Consider the following 13,086-nt stretch of genomic DNA (forward strand, 5'->3'; position numbering starts at 1 on the left):
TGCCACGTGCGGCCCGACTGCTTTGCGCGGGCGCCCCCTGGCGGCCGAGATGCACCTCGCCGCCACCGGGCCCCGCCTCTGCTCCCGGGCCCGGCCCCTGATCCGGGCCCCGCCTCCCTCCCCGGCCCCGCCTCTGCTCCTGGCCCCGCCCCACCCGCCGGAGCCCCCCAGTCCCGTCCCCGTGTCCCCAGTTCCCTTCCCTCCGGCCCATCAGGTGCCTCCTGCACCTTCTCGGGGCCCTGCCGGCTCCCCCCGCCCGATTCCGTGCCCCCCCCACGCATCCCAGTGCCCCCTCCAGTGCCCCAGCCCCAGCCCGGTACCCTCACCCTGTCCCAGTACCGCCCCCTCCCCAGCCCAGAGGCAGCACTGGGCTGTCTGCGACATGCTGCCAGGCCAGAGGCCACACCGGGGGGCACGACTTCACGAAACGCTTTATGGCAGGGCAGCCCCCCCACTCCCTGCCCTCACCGCCCGGCCGCGGCACAGGGAGGCACGATACAGGGTTACAAAAGATTTACAAACAGGGGGTCTAGGGCTACCAAAGTGTGGGGGGAGGTGGTCCTGGCCACCTGGGGCCAGTTGGCATCTGTCACTTGTGGCAGCAAGTGACAGCATCAGTCTCACATCCAGCACCTCCCTGACAGCAGAAAGCTCCGGGCACTGGCAGGTCTTTGGCAGCTTTTTTACGCTTCAGTACTTCGATACATTCCAATAAATTTTGTTTTTAAAAAGTCAAAATAAAAAAAAAAAAAAAAGAAGATTATTCCCTTGGCTGAGCAGGCGATGCTCGGTGCTGTCTGGTGCGGGGCACAGCGTGGCTCCACTGCCACGGCACGCACGGCCCTTGGCACGGGGCGCAGCAGGGACCGTGGCCCCCTCAGGAGATCCTCTCTGCTTGGGATGCTCAGGAGTCTGTCAAGCTGGTGGATCCGGGGTGCGCAGCACCCCCCCTACCACCCTCAGTTCATGAACTGGGTGTACCCCTCTGCCCCGGTGACGATGACATCCATCCAGATGCGCATGGCCTCGGCTGAGGGTGCCACCATGTAGTAGAGGCGGTCGTGGGTCTTGACACAGAAGGTGAGCGCAGGGTTGGGGCTCTGGTGAGGAGGAGGAGGATGGGGTGAGCACTCTGGTCCCCTCCAAGCAGCAGTGTGCCCCCCGCCTTGCCCCCCGCGTAGCCCAGCACCAGGGTCCTGCCGTTGGTACCCTGAGGAGCTGTTGTTATTAGGGGCCACGGACCACTCTGGGAGCATCCCTGGCATGAGGTGCCCTGCTGTATGACGGAGGGTGATGCAGGGGGTACAGGGATGCCAGGGGGGGTCCCGGCGTACACCGGAGCAGCAGCGGTGCCCAACTCTCACCTTTGCAGCGCTGCGGAGGTGGTCATAGTAAACCTCTTCAATGGCTTGGAAGTAGATGACGCCTTTCAGCTTTGTCTCGTGTTTATCTGCCCGAGAGAGGGAATCGGTGTCGACTGCGGCACTGCGGGCAATGGCACGGGGAGGGGGCGATGCCGCGAGGCGGGGGGGGACGGGGCAGCACAGGGACTCACCCACGTAGTAGGAGAGGGTGCGCTTCATGCGGTCGAAGACAAACCAGCGCTTCTTCCAAGACTTGATCTTGCCGCCCATCTTGACCAGGTAGCCCTTGCACATTTTCTCCGTCAGGATGACGTGGTAGCAGGTGTCCACGCTGTGGCCCGAGGACTCGATGTGCAGCCGCAGGTCAAAATCCTCCTTGCGGATGGGGAGGTACCGCGTCAGAGGACGAGCCTGGAAAAGCAACACAGCCCTGCAAAGCCTGCCGGTGGAAGCGAGAGCCGCATTCCCCCGCAACGACAGTGGCGGGGAGCTGGGTCTGCCTCATCGGCTGGGCTGGGAGAGGGAACCCCAGAGGGGGCAGCCCACCCCGCACCTGCGAGAAGTGCTTCTCCCGCAGCTTGACCTCCTTCTCCACCAGCTTCTGCCGCCGTGCGGTCTCATCCTGCAGCCGGCGTTCCAGCTGCTCCCGGCGCCGGCGCTCGTCCTCCAGCGCCTGCCGCCTCAGCTCCATCTCCCGCTCCTGTCGGCAAGCACAGGCGCTCAGCCCCAGGGATTGGGAACCTGCTCTGCGGCCAGCTGCGGCACCAGTGCCCCCGCTCACCCGGGATTCCATCAGCCGCGACTTCTCCGCATGCGCCTCCTTCAGCATCTTCTCCATCTCCTCAATCTTCCCCGCCTCCATCCCGCTGGCACTACAAGACACGCAGCTGTCCCAGTGGGAAGGACCTCGAGCCAACGTCATGGCCAGGAGAGCGGGCTGTCCCTCTGGCCGTGGGAGTTGGCCCCGGGCTTACCTGGAGATGTTGTCGGGCGAGCAGGCAGAGTTGTTGCCAGTGGAGATGCTGGTCTCCAGGCTGTCTGAGCTCTCCAGGCTGAGGGTGTCATACGCATGGTCCAGCTCCTCGGCCCGGGGCCCGACGCCGTGGGGATGGTGGTGGTGGAGGATGGAGTGATGCACGAGCGGGGGGAAGGCAGCAGGGAAGGGGGGCTGCCCGTGCAAGGCTTCCCACTGGGACTGAGCTTCGGCAGCTGCTTTCTGCTTCAGCTCTGCGAGCCGCCGCTTCTGCTCCTCGATCACCTGCTGACCTGTGCCACGGGAAGAAGACGACGACAACTGAGCACGCTGTGGCGGGCAAGGGGACGGTGCGGGCAGGAGAAGACACCGCAGGCGCTGCTGGAGCCAGCCGGGTAGGGATGGTGGGTGCAGAGGTGGGAGCCGCCGTCACAACTCCCTGGCGAGCACGGCAGGCAGCATCCGTCCGGGCAGGAGGAGGGGGCCCAGGCAGCCAAGGGGGGCACATGCACCAGGCTGGCAGGAGCAGGCTGGGCAAAGCATTAGCAGGTTAGGGAGGCACAGGGTTGTCCCTTAGCGGACGCTGAGAGGCACCTGGGGTCCTGGGCTGGTCATGCCCCTCCTATGCATGGCAGAAGGTGCCAGCAAACAGCCATGCTGCTGCCTCTGGGCTGCTCTAGGCAGTCCAAGCTGCCCCACGTCTCTACCTGGTAGATCGCCCGGCTGCAAGGGCTCTGCTGGGAGCAGCTTGGCTGGAGACACGCCGTCGGGCAGAGGTGTTGTGGGGGAGAGAGGAGGGGGGGGAAGCGAGAGACCGTGAGAGAGGCACTGAGTCCCGTTGGAGCGCTGCCACCCTCGGCCGGGCTCCCTTCTCCATTGCCCGAGCGGCAGTGGGGCAAGCGTCTCCCAAAGTCCCGCCACCCCGCAGAGCCGGGACGTGGAGCTGGAGCTTACCCTTCTGCTGCAGGGCCAGCTGGCGCTTGGTCTCGATGTCCTGCAGTGTGGCTGCCAGGTTGCGGGGCAGGCTGCCTGCCGGGCTTGGGGGACCCTGGGCAGGACGACAGGCAGTCAGCTGTGGGGACAGGGACAGGGACAGGAGCTGGCACCGGGTGCTCAGGAGTCGCGACCGGGGTGCCCGGGGCTGCGTGACACCCGGCTCCCCGCTGGCAGCCATACCTTAGGCGAGGGGCTGCGTCCCAGCACGGAGAGGTTGAGCTGTGAGGATGAGGGGGTCCCACTCTTCATCCGAGGGGCGAGGGCACCGGCGTCACCCTCTGTTTTGGCACGATAGACCTGGGCACGGAGACAGGGAGGTGAGAGGAGCACGGGGGGGGCCGCAAAAGCCCTCCCTGGATGGATGGCTCAGCTGTTGGCAGGGCTGAGCATCCCCTCCCCAAACCCTGCCCCAGTGCCGTCTTGGCAGGGGTGCAGGCAGGAGGAGGCAGTGGCTGCCCGCCCCAGGCGTGCTGCCTGCCGCAGCACCCGGGTGCCTGGCAGAGCTCAGGGTGCAGAATCAGTGGGAACATCCCCGCACTGCCCTGCTCCCGCTGCAGCTGGCAGCCCCAAAGCCTCAGCCCCAGCGGCAGGGAGCCGGGATTACCTGGAGAGGCTTGTGACAGGAGTGAGCTTTAGCTGGAAGCGGAGGAGGGGAAGAAGGAGGAGAGACAGAGGAGAAGGAGGTCTCAAAGCCAGCCATGACCTCCTGGTACCACTTCTCTAAATCAAGAGCCGGGAGCCACACGCGGCCCCCCAGCAGCTGCTGCTCCATCTGGAGAGAGATGCCTCGTAAGAAAGGAGGGAGGGCGAGATGCAGCGAGAGGGACAGACATGCAGAGTGAGAGAGAGCAGAGCATCCCTGCCTGCTCCTGCACCATCCAGCCCAGCCCCGGGACCTGCAGACCACCAGGGACCCCAGGCACTCCCTGGCCGAGTCCCGACAGCTCCAGGACCCCCCTGCTACTCGTGGGGCCGGCGAGAGCTGACACAACCACTTGGAAGGGACAGAGCCCCCCTGCCCTGCACCACAGAATGGGCAGGGCTCAGGCAGGCAGCAGGGTGCCAGGCAGTGGAGCAGCGGGCAGGGCAGCGAGGGGGGTGTGGGCTGGCAAGAGCCCGAGCTGCCGCTTGGCCTCTTCTGCAGCTCACCCCTTCCCATGCATCCCCATCACCTCCCCAGGAGAGCGCAAGGGCAGAGGGAGGGGACCAGGACACAAACCTCTGCAGAGATGGAGGGAGAAGAGAGAGATGGAAGAGGAGGAGGAGGAGGAGGAGCAGCGCAGCCTGAGGATGAAGGAGCCGGAGGGGCGCAGCCCAGCGGGGAAGCGGCAGGGGCACGGAGGCTGCCCAGGATGCCCGAGAGCTGCTCAACGGTCACGTACTGGGCAGAAAGAAGCAGATTAAACTGGGAGAAGAGGCTCCGAGCAAGGGCAAGCAGGCACAGGGGAATGAGCAGGCGGCTCCAGCCCCTAAAAGAGGGTGCCATGGCCCCAGGAAGAAGGGCAGCTGGTGCTGCCCACCGCCCCAGAGCTGGGCACTGAGTCAGGTCCCCCCTTGCTCTGCATCCTACTCGCCTGGGACCGGTGACCAGGAAGGGGTCCAACAGGCAAAGGGCCGCCCTCCCGCCCTGCTGGGCGCCCGCTCTGCTCCCCTGCCCCACTGCTGCTGCCCCAGAGGGCAAAGCCCATCCAGAGCAGGCGAGAAGCGCTCCCCAGCGAGGAGACTGGGCGGCTCCAGCCTCTGCTCCCTGCTCAGCTGCAGCCAGACAAGTCCCCCAGCCCAAAGAGAGAGGTGGGCTCTGAGCACCAGGGCACACGGGGAGGCCACGTGGTCTGCAGCATCCTCGCTGCCTGGGATGTGGTGGGCGACCCAAGGGAGCAAACCCGAGCATGCTCTGGAGCGGGTACCTCGTCGGCTGCGGGAGGTACAGCAAGCGAGAAAGAGCACTGAGTGGCAGCAGGGGCAGCAGCAGAAGCTTTAGTGTCCAGGCTGGGGCCGTGCGCATTGCTGCAGAACCTGAAAACGTCAGACAGCCTCATGTACTCCTAGAAATCCACGGCGGAGGAGAAGGAGGAGAGTTAGACGCATGCGCTGGCATCATGGTGCTGACTGCAAAGTGGGAGCAAATCTCCCCGCGCCCACATGCCCCACTGCCGCCTGCCCAGCCCTTCCCTGCCATGTTGCCCTCCCTGCCTGCGGCTGCCCCGGTGCACGGCACCGTGCGGGGAGCGGGGTGCCCCAGCTGGGCTGAGCGTCCCAGCGTGCCGCTTTGCTGCTGCCTTAGGTGTGGCTTTGCTGGGTGCAGGCTGGGGATGGAGGGCTGCAGCCTGCCCTGCTGCAGTCCCAGTTGCCTTCAGCCGTTCCCATCACCCAGATCTCAGGGTCCCACAAGGGTCCCCAGCCACAAGTCCTCCCCATTGCGACAGCACCGGATGAGGCACCTCAAGCTGCTCCGAGCCACCTTAAAATCCACTTCCTCACCCTTTCTGAACCAAACATGCTAAAGCTGGGGATTTGCTCTCAGGACCCTAAAGGATGCTGTCAGGAGGGGCCCAGCCAGCAGGTAAGGGGCAGGCAAGGGGGAAGCGCAGGGATGCCTGTGCTGAACGGCACCATGCTGGGGTTAAAACCGAGGGCAGCAGTGGGAGCTGGGATGTCCAGCAGGCTCAGGAGAGCACCTGAAATCGGGGTCTGAGTGTTAATGAGCGCAGCTGCTGGAGAGCTAAATGAGAGATGCTCCAGCCGTGCCATCGCAGCGCACTGCTGTGGGGATGCCCTGCTGCCCGAAGGCGACGTTAGTCCACATAAGGGGTCTGACGGCGGCTCGGCCAAGGAGGGGACAAGCGAGCAAGTACATGCAGTTAGTCCCGTTACCTCTTGTGCCTTGGGGTAGGAGCGGGCGGCAGGAGAAGCTAAGGAGGCAGCTGCTGCCGGCGGGGGACTCAGGGGCTTAGTTCCCTCCAACAGCTCATAAGGCTCTGAGATATGGAGGGTCTCCTGTTGGAGGGTAAAGATCACGTAGGCAAGGCAGGCACAGGCAGCAAGGTGGCAGCAGCAGGAGCCCCACTGCGGGCAGGCGCAAGGGGACTCTGCCATCCCACCCCTCTCCCCAGCAGCGGGTTGGGCAGCACTGCGGTCCCCGAGGACATTGTGGCTCTGGCTCCCCGTTCAGAGCCACAATCAGGGCAACGGGGCGACCCACTCCCACCTAAAAGCCTCCAGACATGAACTGGAAGGAGTCCTCCTGTACTGGCACCAAGACAGCCCCACACTTGCTCTCTAGCAGGGACGGAACCCCAGGCAGTGCCTGCCCCAGGTGCCCAGCAGCCGTGCCGAGCCCTTCCCTCGTGGGCACTCGCAGCCCTCGCCGAGCCGCCTGCTAAAAGGCTCCTGCAGCATCTGGGCAGCCCGGCAGGGGAGATGTTGTTCCTCCCAAGCCTGGCTCTGTTGCATTTCCCTCCCTCCCACCCAACCTGGCGATGGTCTCTGCAGCCCATGGAGAGGCTCTGAGCAGCCGGGAGCACCCGGCTCCGGCCAGAAGGCACCTGGGAGCACAGGAGCCACTGCAGAGCAGAGCTTGCGGTCCACCAGGCTCATCCCTGCTGGTGACAGTGGCTCAGGGCAGCAGGAGAGCAGCCCTAGGGACCATACCCTGTCTCTCCCTGCTTACCTCTCTGAGAGCTGAGGACATTTTTGGGAAGCTCCTGCCGCCTGTGACGAGCTGGTATCGCCTCTCCAGAGACACAAGCTTCTCCTTCTCCTGAGCCAGGGGCGACAGCAAGAGCAGAGGCAGCTGATGGTTACTGGCACCCCATGGCCGGTCCCCTCCAGGCTCACCCCAATTGCCAGCACCCCGGCAAGAGCTGGTGCGATCTTGTTCCCTGCCTTGGACACCCCCAGGGTTGGGGAGTGCATGTTGACCCCGCTACTGCTGCATTACCTTCTGCAGGAGCTGCAGGACGCTGTTCCTCTCCCTGGCCAGGCGCTCAGCCTCCTGGGCGCTCTGCAGCCGGATCTGGGCAGCCTGGGCATCCAGCGCGGCCACCCGCTCCTGGGGAGGAGGCAGCAGGGATGAACTGGCTGCCGGTGAGCCATGGGGCTCAGCCGGGGCCGTGGGGTGCAGCCCGGCCATGCCGGACTCGCTGCCCCCCGTCCGCCCCTACCTTCCTGCGGGCAATGCTGCGGTGGCACTCAGCCCGGCTCTGCAGGAGCTGCTGGCCCCGTGCTTCGCGCTCCTCCTCGAGGTGGCTCTCCCGTTCCAGCTGCTGGAACTCCAGGTCCTCAAACAGCTTGGCCTCCGTCTCCAGCGCCTCTGCCTCCTTTGGACACACAAGGGCACAGCAGATCACTCCCTCTGGACGGGCACCTCCACATCCTGCTGGCAGGTCTCCCACAGCAAAATCTCCTGCTGTGCCCCCACGTCCTGCTGGTGCTGGCCGGGAACAGGAACCCATGGCAAAGCCTGTCCCCGGTGCCTGGTGTGGACAGGCAGGCAGCTTTCCCTGCTGCTTGGCACCAGCAACATGGGAGACAGCGGCAACCTCTGCCTGGCTGGAGAAGGCGATGGAAGCACTAGGCACTGGCCAGGTCAGAGCCGTCACCCCCATGAGACGATGAGCTCGCCGCAGCCGGGGGGCTTCACCCACCCCTTGGAGACTAGCTGCCCCTCTTGAACTGTGTCTGGGCCGGTGCCGTGCCCTGCCGGGTGGCAAAACACCATGTGCTGGTGTAACCACCAACACGCAGCCCCGCGTCACCAAGCTGATGGGCAGCAGAGCCCCCACGGACCAGCACCGTGCCGGACAAGTGCCTGCGCGTCCTCCCAGCCTTCAAGCACCGACAGCACCCAGTGGCGCTCAGCTCAGGGTTTGCCGGTGCCACCTTGGCAGCAATTGCACCGTGCTCCCTGTGGGGATGCATTCCACCCTGCTCTGGGAGCAGGGCGGCCGTTGCTCTCGTGGCATGGCACGGCACCACCGGCGTAGTGGCTACCGAGGGCTCCCGCACACTGAGACCACCCCATCGCTGTCCGTGCCTGCCGCACACTGGGACCTGCATCCAACGTGGGGGTGCCTGCTCTGAGCAGGCTGTGGCAAGGCGGGTTTATCTGCGCAGTGAGGGCTGGGTAGGGGCCGGCCATGGGCTGGGGAAGGTCAGCCGCCACCAGAAAATACCAGATAATGGGAAAAAATGCTGCGGACCGGCGGTAATGTAAACTGATGGCACCATGTAAATAAACTCTCTCAGGAAATAGCTGGAAGCAGACAGACAGGGACCCAGCGGTCCCCAAGGCTCCCCAGCCTTCCCAGGGCAGGATCCGTGCTCGTGCCCTGCCTGGTCCAGAGGAGCACAGCAGCTCCGCAGCGGGGGGCAGCCCCGCGCTCTGCCGAGCCAGCACCGCGCCCCGGGCCCGGGCGAGCGGCAAGCTTACCAGGACGGCGGTGCCCGGCGCCAGCCGCCTCCAGCCCAGGTGTGACGCTCCCAGTGCGGCCCCGGCTGGCGGGGAAGAGCTGGCCTAAGCTGGAGCGGAGGGAGGTGGGCCATGGTCCGGGAGGGGTGGGGGGAGACACTGACCCTTCGCATCTGCTCCCGCAACTGCTCCCGCATTGACTCAGGGCACTTATCAAGGTGGCTCTTCGACTCATGGTAAAGCGCCCGGAGTTGCTCTAGCTCCTTCCTTTCAGCATCAACCTTTGCCCTTTCCTGAATTGAGGGAGAATGAGACAAAAAAAAAAAAGAAAAGAGAAAGGGGGGGGAGGGAGAGAAGAGAAAACACACTTCTCAAATCCACGCCATGCAGAAGCTGCAGAGTTATAAAGGGACTCAGCTGGAAAAAGAGGAGGCTCGCAGGGAGGAGCATCACGGCATCTACAGAGCAGTTGAGAGAGCAACAGCCATGGGGATCCGGGCTGGGCAGTGTTAGAGGGGTTATGGCCAGCCCTGGACCTCAGCCTCATGTTTCCATGCCGAAAGCCCACTTAGGGGCAGTGAAAAGATCAATGCTGACAGCACGGATAAAGTCATCCCTGCAAACGGCTGCACCACACGGACCTTCTAAACAACCGCTAACTAGCTATGTTAATTGATGCTCACCATCTGGGATGCTGCCAATTAAGCACAGCAGGTCCCATATGCATGCTGAGGGACCATGGACCACCCCCATCCATCGGAAGAAGAGGGTTGCCTGCAGGACGGCAGTGAAAATGGGAGACCGAGGTCCAACCCTGCTGTCGGAGATGCTCAGGCTATGCCAAGTTAGCGGCAGAGCAGACACTTGCTCCTGGCCCCAGGCGGAGGGAGACGGGTCCCCAACCCTCCCTCCCACGGCCACAGGAGCAGTATGATGGAGGCCAGTAACACGGGGCTGGCACAAGGAATCACCTCCTGCAGGTCTGGCAGCACCATACGGGGGTTAGGCATTGGGAAACACACGCTGCAAGAAACCCTGTTCCATGCTGTGGCAGCATGGAGACACGGGGCATCCATGAAAAGGGATATGGAGTGGACACGCCGGCGGGGAAACAGGGCTGGCACAGCTGGTACAGGGGCTGCAGGGTGCCCAGGAGGCTTCCAGCTATGCAGAGATGTCAGAGGTGATGGCAGACTTCAGAGCAGGCACCGTTAGTGCAATTAGCACAGGCTGGTTAGGAAGCAGGTGGTTAGGTCAGCGGAGAGTTTGGGAGGGGGATTTCCCTGTGCTCCTCTCCTGGCTCTGCACGAGCACCTGGCTAGAGAAGATGCCTGCAAAGGGCTGGAAAACCAAAACCAGAACAAAAATCCCAGACGCCACAGGGGCACTGCTGGCAGCTGCCGATGGCAGCTCTGCCTGGCCACAGGCAACCGAACAGCCCAGGCACCTCCATCCATGGGGCGAGCCAGACCCCCAGGGACGCCGGAGCCACATCACGGTGGCACAGAGCCACCAGTGGGACCCAGGCATAGGCTGTGCTGGGACACCGGCCTTGGGCAGTGGGGAGCCAGGTCTCGGCTGCCCTCCTGCCACGGAGCAGCTCACTCAAGGCTGTGCCATGCTGCCCACAAGGCTGCAGCACGGCCAGCAACCAGCAGCCGGGACGAGTGTGCCATGCACGCAGTGGCACAGGTGCCTTCAGACACGGCTGGCAGATCACGGCAGCAACTGCACCAAAGACGACTCCAGGGGGAGGGGGCCAGGACCCCCTCCTTGGCCACTGAGCCCAGTGAAACATCCACAGTGATTTCCCAGCCACCTCCAGCGAGCTGAACGCTACAGCGGTGGCCACCACCACGCGTGAAGATACCCCAAAGGGCAGCAGAGCAGGGGGACTTGCCGCGAGACACAGCCCCCCAGCAAGGGCAGGCAATGGGGAGTGCTGAGGCCCCCACTCCAGGTCGGTGCTGCCCACTGCAGGCAGCAGCCATCAGGGAAAGCCCCATGCCACAGAGCCTCCCTGCAAGACTCCACTGGCACAACAGACGGCGGCCGAAACGCACCCCCGGCATCAGCCCTGCCCTCCTCTGGCAGGGCTGTTAGACCAGTCCCAGGCAGACAGACGGACAGATTCCCCCCCCCACGATGCAAACCCAGAGGGGATGCTCCTCGATGCCTCCATAGAGTGGAGGGACAGGAGAGGAGAATGTGTCCGCAGGGGAATGCCGCAGCATGGCGCACCAGCTGCAAGCACCGGGGAGGGCACGGCACAGCCGGTGCCGGGGCGGAGCCCTGCCCCGGAGCTCACCTTGTCCCGCTCCTTCCGGATGCTGGCGTCCAGGCTGGAGAGCTTCTCCTGCAGCTGCTGCACCGCCTCCTGCTCCTGCCGCAGCCGTGCCGCCTCCGACTCCCGCTCGCCCTGCAGCAGCGCCCGCTCCATCTCCGCCTGGACAGGCATGGCCACATCACGATGGCTGCCCTGGCTGGATCCGGCTCACGCCCATGGGATCGGACGCTGGCTGGCGAGGGCAGCGAGCAGTGGGGGAGCCGGCAGGGCTCCCCATCCCCTCACCTCTCGTGACGTCTCCTGCAGCTGCTGCTCCAGCTCCTTGATGCGGCCCTTCAGCTGGTCCAAGCGGCCGAGCACGCTGGCACGCTCCTCCTCCAGCCGCTGTGCCTCCTTGGCCCGTGGGCCCGCCAGCTCCTCGTGCTGCAGAGAGGGCAGGTTGGCATGGCGCAGCACGGCATGGCGCGGCACGGCGCGGCACGGCCGTCCCCTCACCTCGTGGTGGGTGCTCTCAGTGCTGCTGCACTCCTCCTTCAGGTTCTCCTCATCTGACCTCTCCAGGCTTTCCCTCTGCCGCAGTTCCTCAGCAGCACGGCCCAGAGCCACGGCACCCCTGGGCACCCGACGGCCAGCATCCGCGTCACCAGCCAGGAGTCGGTGCACATCGCCCGGCTCGGTGCCATCTGTCTTGGTGTACTCGGCACAGAGGTTCAGGATGGTCTCCAGGCGCTGCCGCTCCTGTGGGGAAGAACGGTCAGCGCGACACCCATCCCGGCACGCGCCGCTGCCAGAGAGCCTGCAGGACCCTGTGCCGATGGCAGGCACCGGGATGCGGGCTCACTCCTTGCCCTGCCCGCACGCTGGGACGGGCTGAGGACATTGCAAAGCCCGATGCAGCCTGCCCCGACCCCACGCTGGAGCCATGCACGCAATGTGCCGGAGCTGGAGACGGACTAATTACAGGCGGCAGCACCGGCCGCCGAGCGCCTCCGCTATTTCCAGGCAGTGACTCAGGCCGCCCGCACCAGGCGTGAGTCAGGGCTGAGCAAACAGGGCTCCGGCAGCACAGCCCCCGGGACCGGCAGATGCACAGGGCAAACCCCACCCAGGCAGCTGCTGGCTCTATAAAAACTCCATCTACCCTAAATATAGACGCAGTGCCCACAAAGGCACAGCACCATTGCTGGCAGACATGGCCCTGGTGGGGCTGGACCAGACATGCACGGTTTTGCCAAGCCGGGGGCACCACAATTTCAGCCAGCAGCCCCCACAGCCATGCCGACCCCGCGGGTTTCCCCAGGCTGCTGCGAGCCAGGGGGCTTTGTGCTCCTGGAGAGCTGCCGTGCATCGATGGCCGCTCCTGGCCGTAATCCCCCCAAGATAAGCTGGCAGCCTGGCAGCTGCGACAAATCCCCGAGAGGCAAGGGCCAGGTTTTAAAGCAGCAAAAGCCGAAAGGTGTTTGCAAAGAGGGCGTCCCACGCTCGAACACATCCCCGTGCCCCGCCGGCCCCAGGGCTCACCAGGCGCTCCATCTCCTGCTCCCGCACCCGCTCCTGCCGCTGACGCCGGTGGTACTCCAGCAGCTCATCCTCGTTGTCGCTGATCTCAGTGATGCTGTTCTTGCGTTCCCGCGGCCCTGCCGGTGGCCGTGGGTCCCCCAAGGGCTTCCTGGGGGCGCGGGGGCTCTGCCGGGGCGAGGGCACGGCTGGGGAGCCCAACCCGTACACCGGACTCAGGCTGGTGCCAAAGCTGGGGCGGCGTGGGGGGGTCTCCGCTGGTAGCGGGGGCGAGGGACTCCCAGCGACCCTCGGCTCCTCCAGACCCTTGCGCCTGGCCCGGGGGCTGCCGAGCACCTCCCTGCCCAGCCGGGGCTGCGGGGAGGGGGCGTCGGGGGCTGCCCGGGGGCTGACAGCCCGGCGTGACAAGGAGGGGCTCAGGGGGGGCAGCTCCCGCATGCTCTCCACGTTCCTCCGGGCCGCCCGCGGGCTCTCGGGGGGCTGCAGCCGGGCCTCTGGGACCACCCGGCCAGCAGGCTGCCGGCTGGGGGCCAGGGGG

At 65.2% G+C, this 13,086-nt stretch overlaps 1 protein-coding gene across 1 annotated transcript in view; it reads right to left on the reverse strand.

Moving 5' to 3' along the window:
• Nucleotides 1–959: 959 nt before the first annotated feature.
• PHLDB1 (pleckstrin homology-like domain, family B, member 1) overlaps nt 960–13,086 on the reverse strand; it is a 19,472-nt gene continuing 7,345 nt past the window's right edge. The window contains 18 exon segments of the mRNA XM_010575082.1: nt 960–1,100; nt 1,365–1,450; nt 1,556–1,775; nt 1,918–2,064; nt 2,146–2,236; nt 2,339–2,630; nt 3,045–3,089; nt 3,292–3,385; nt 3,514–3,630; nt 6,208–6,330; nt 7,004–7,093; nt 7,274–7,384; nt 7,497–7,652; nt 8,908–9,036; nt 11,052–11,225; nt 11,227–11,495; nt 11,498–11,768; nt 12,552–13,086. The exon segment at nt 12,552–13,086 is cut by the window's right edge and continues 8 nt beyond it. Of these exon segments, the coding sequence (XP_010573384.1) occupies nt 960–1,100; nt 1,365–1,450; nt 1,556–1,775; nt 1,918–2,064; nt 2,146–2,236; nt 2,339–2,630; nt 3,045–3,089; nt 3,292–3,385; nt 3,514–3,630; nt 6,208–6,330; nt 7,004–7,093; nt 7,274–7,384; nt 7,497–7,652; nt 8,908–9,036; nt 11,052–11,225; nt 11,227–11,495; nt 11,498–11,768; nt 12,552–13,086 (3,091 nt within the window).

Source organism: Haliaeetus leucocephalus, unplaced genomic scaffold (assembly GCF_000737465.1).
Source record: "Haliaeetus leucocephalus isolate CR32 unplaced genomic scaffold, Haliaeetus_leucocephalus-4.0 Scaffold450, whole genome shotgun sequence".
NCBI classification, from domain to species: domain Eukaryota; kingdom Metazoa; phylum Chordata; class Aves; order Accipitriformes; family Accipitridae; genus Haliaeetus; species Haliaeetus leucocephalus.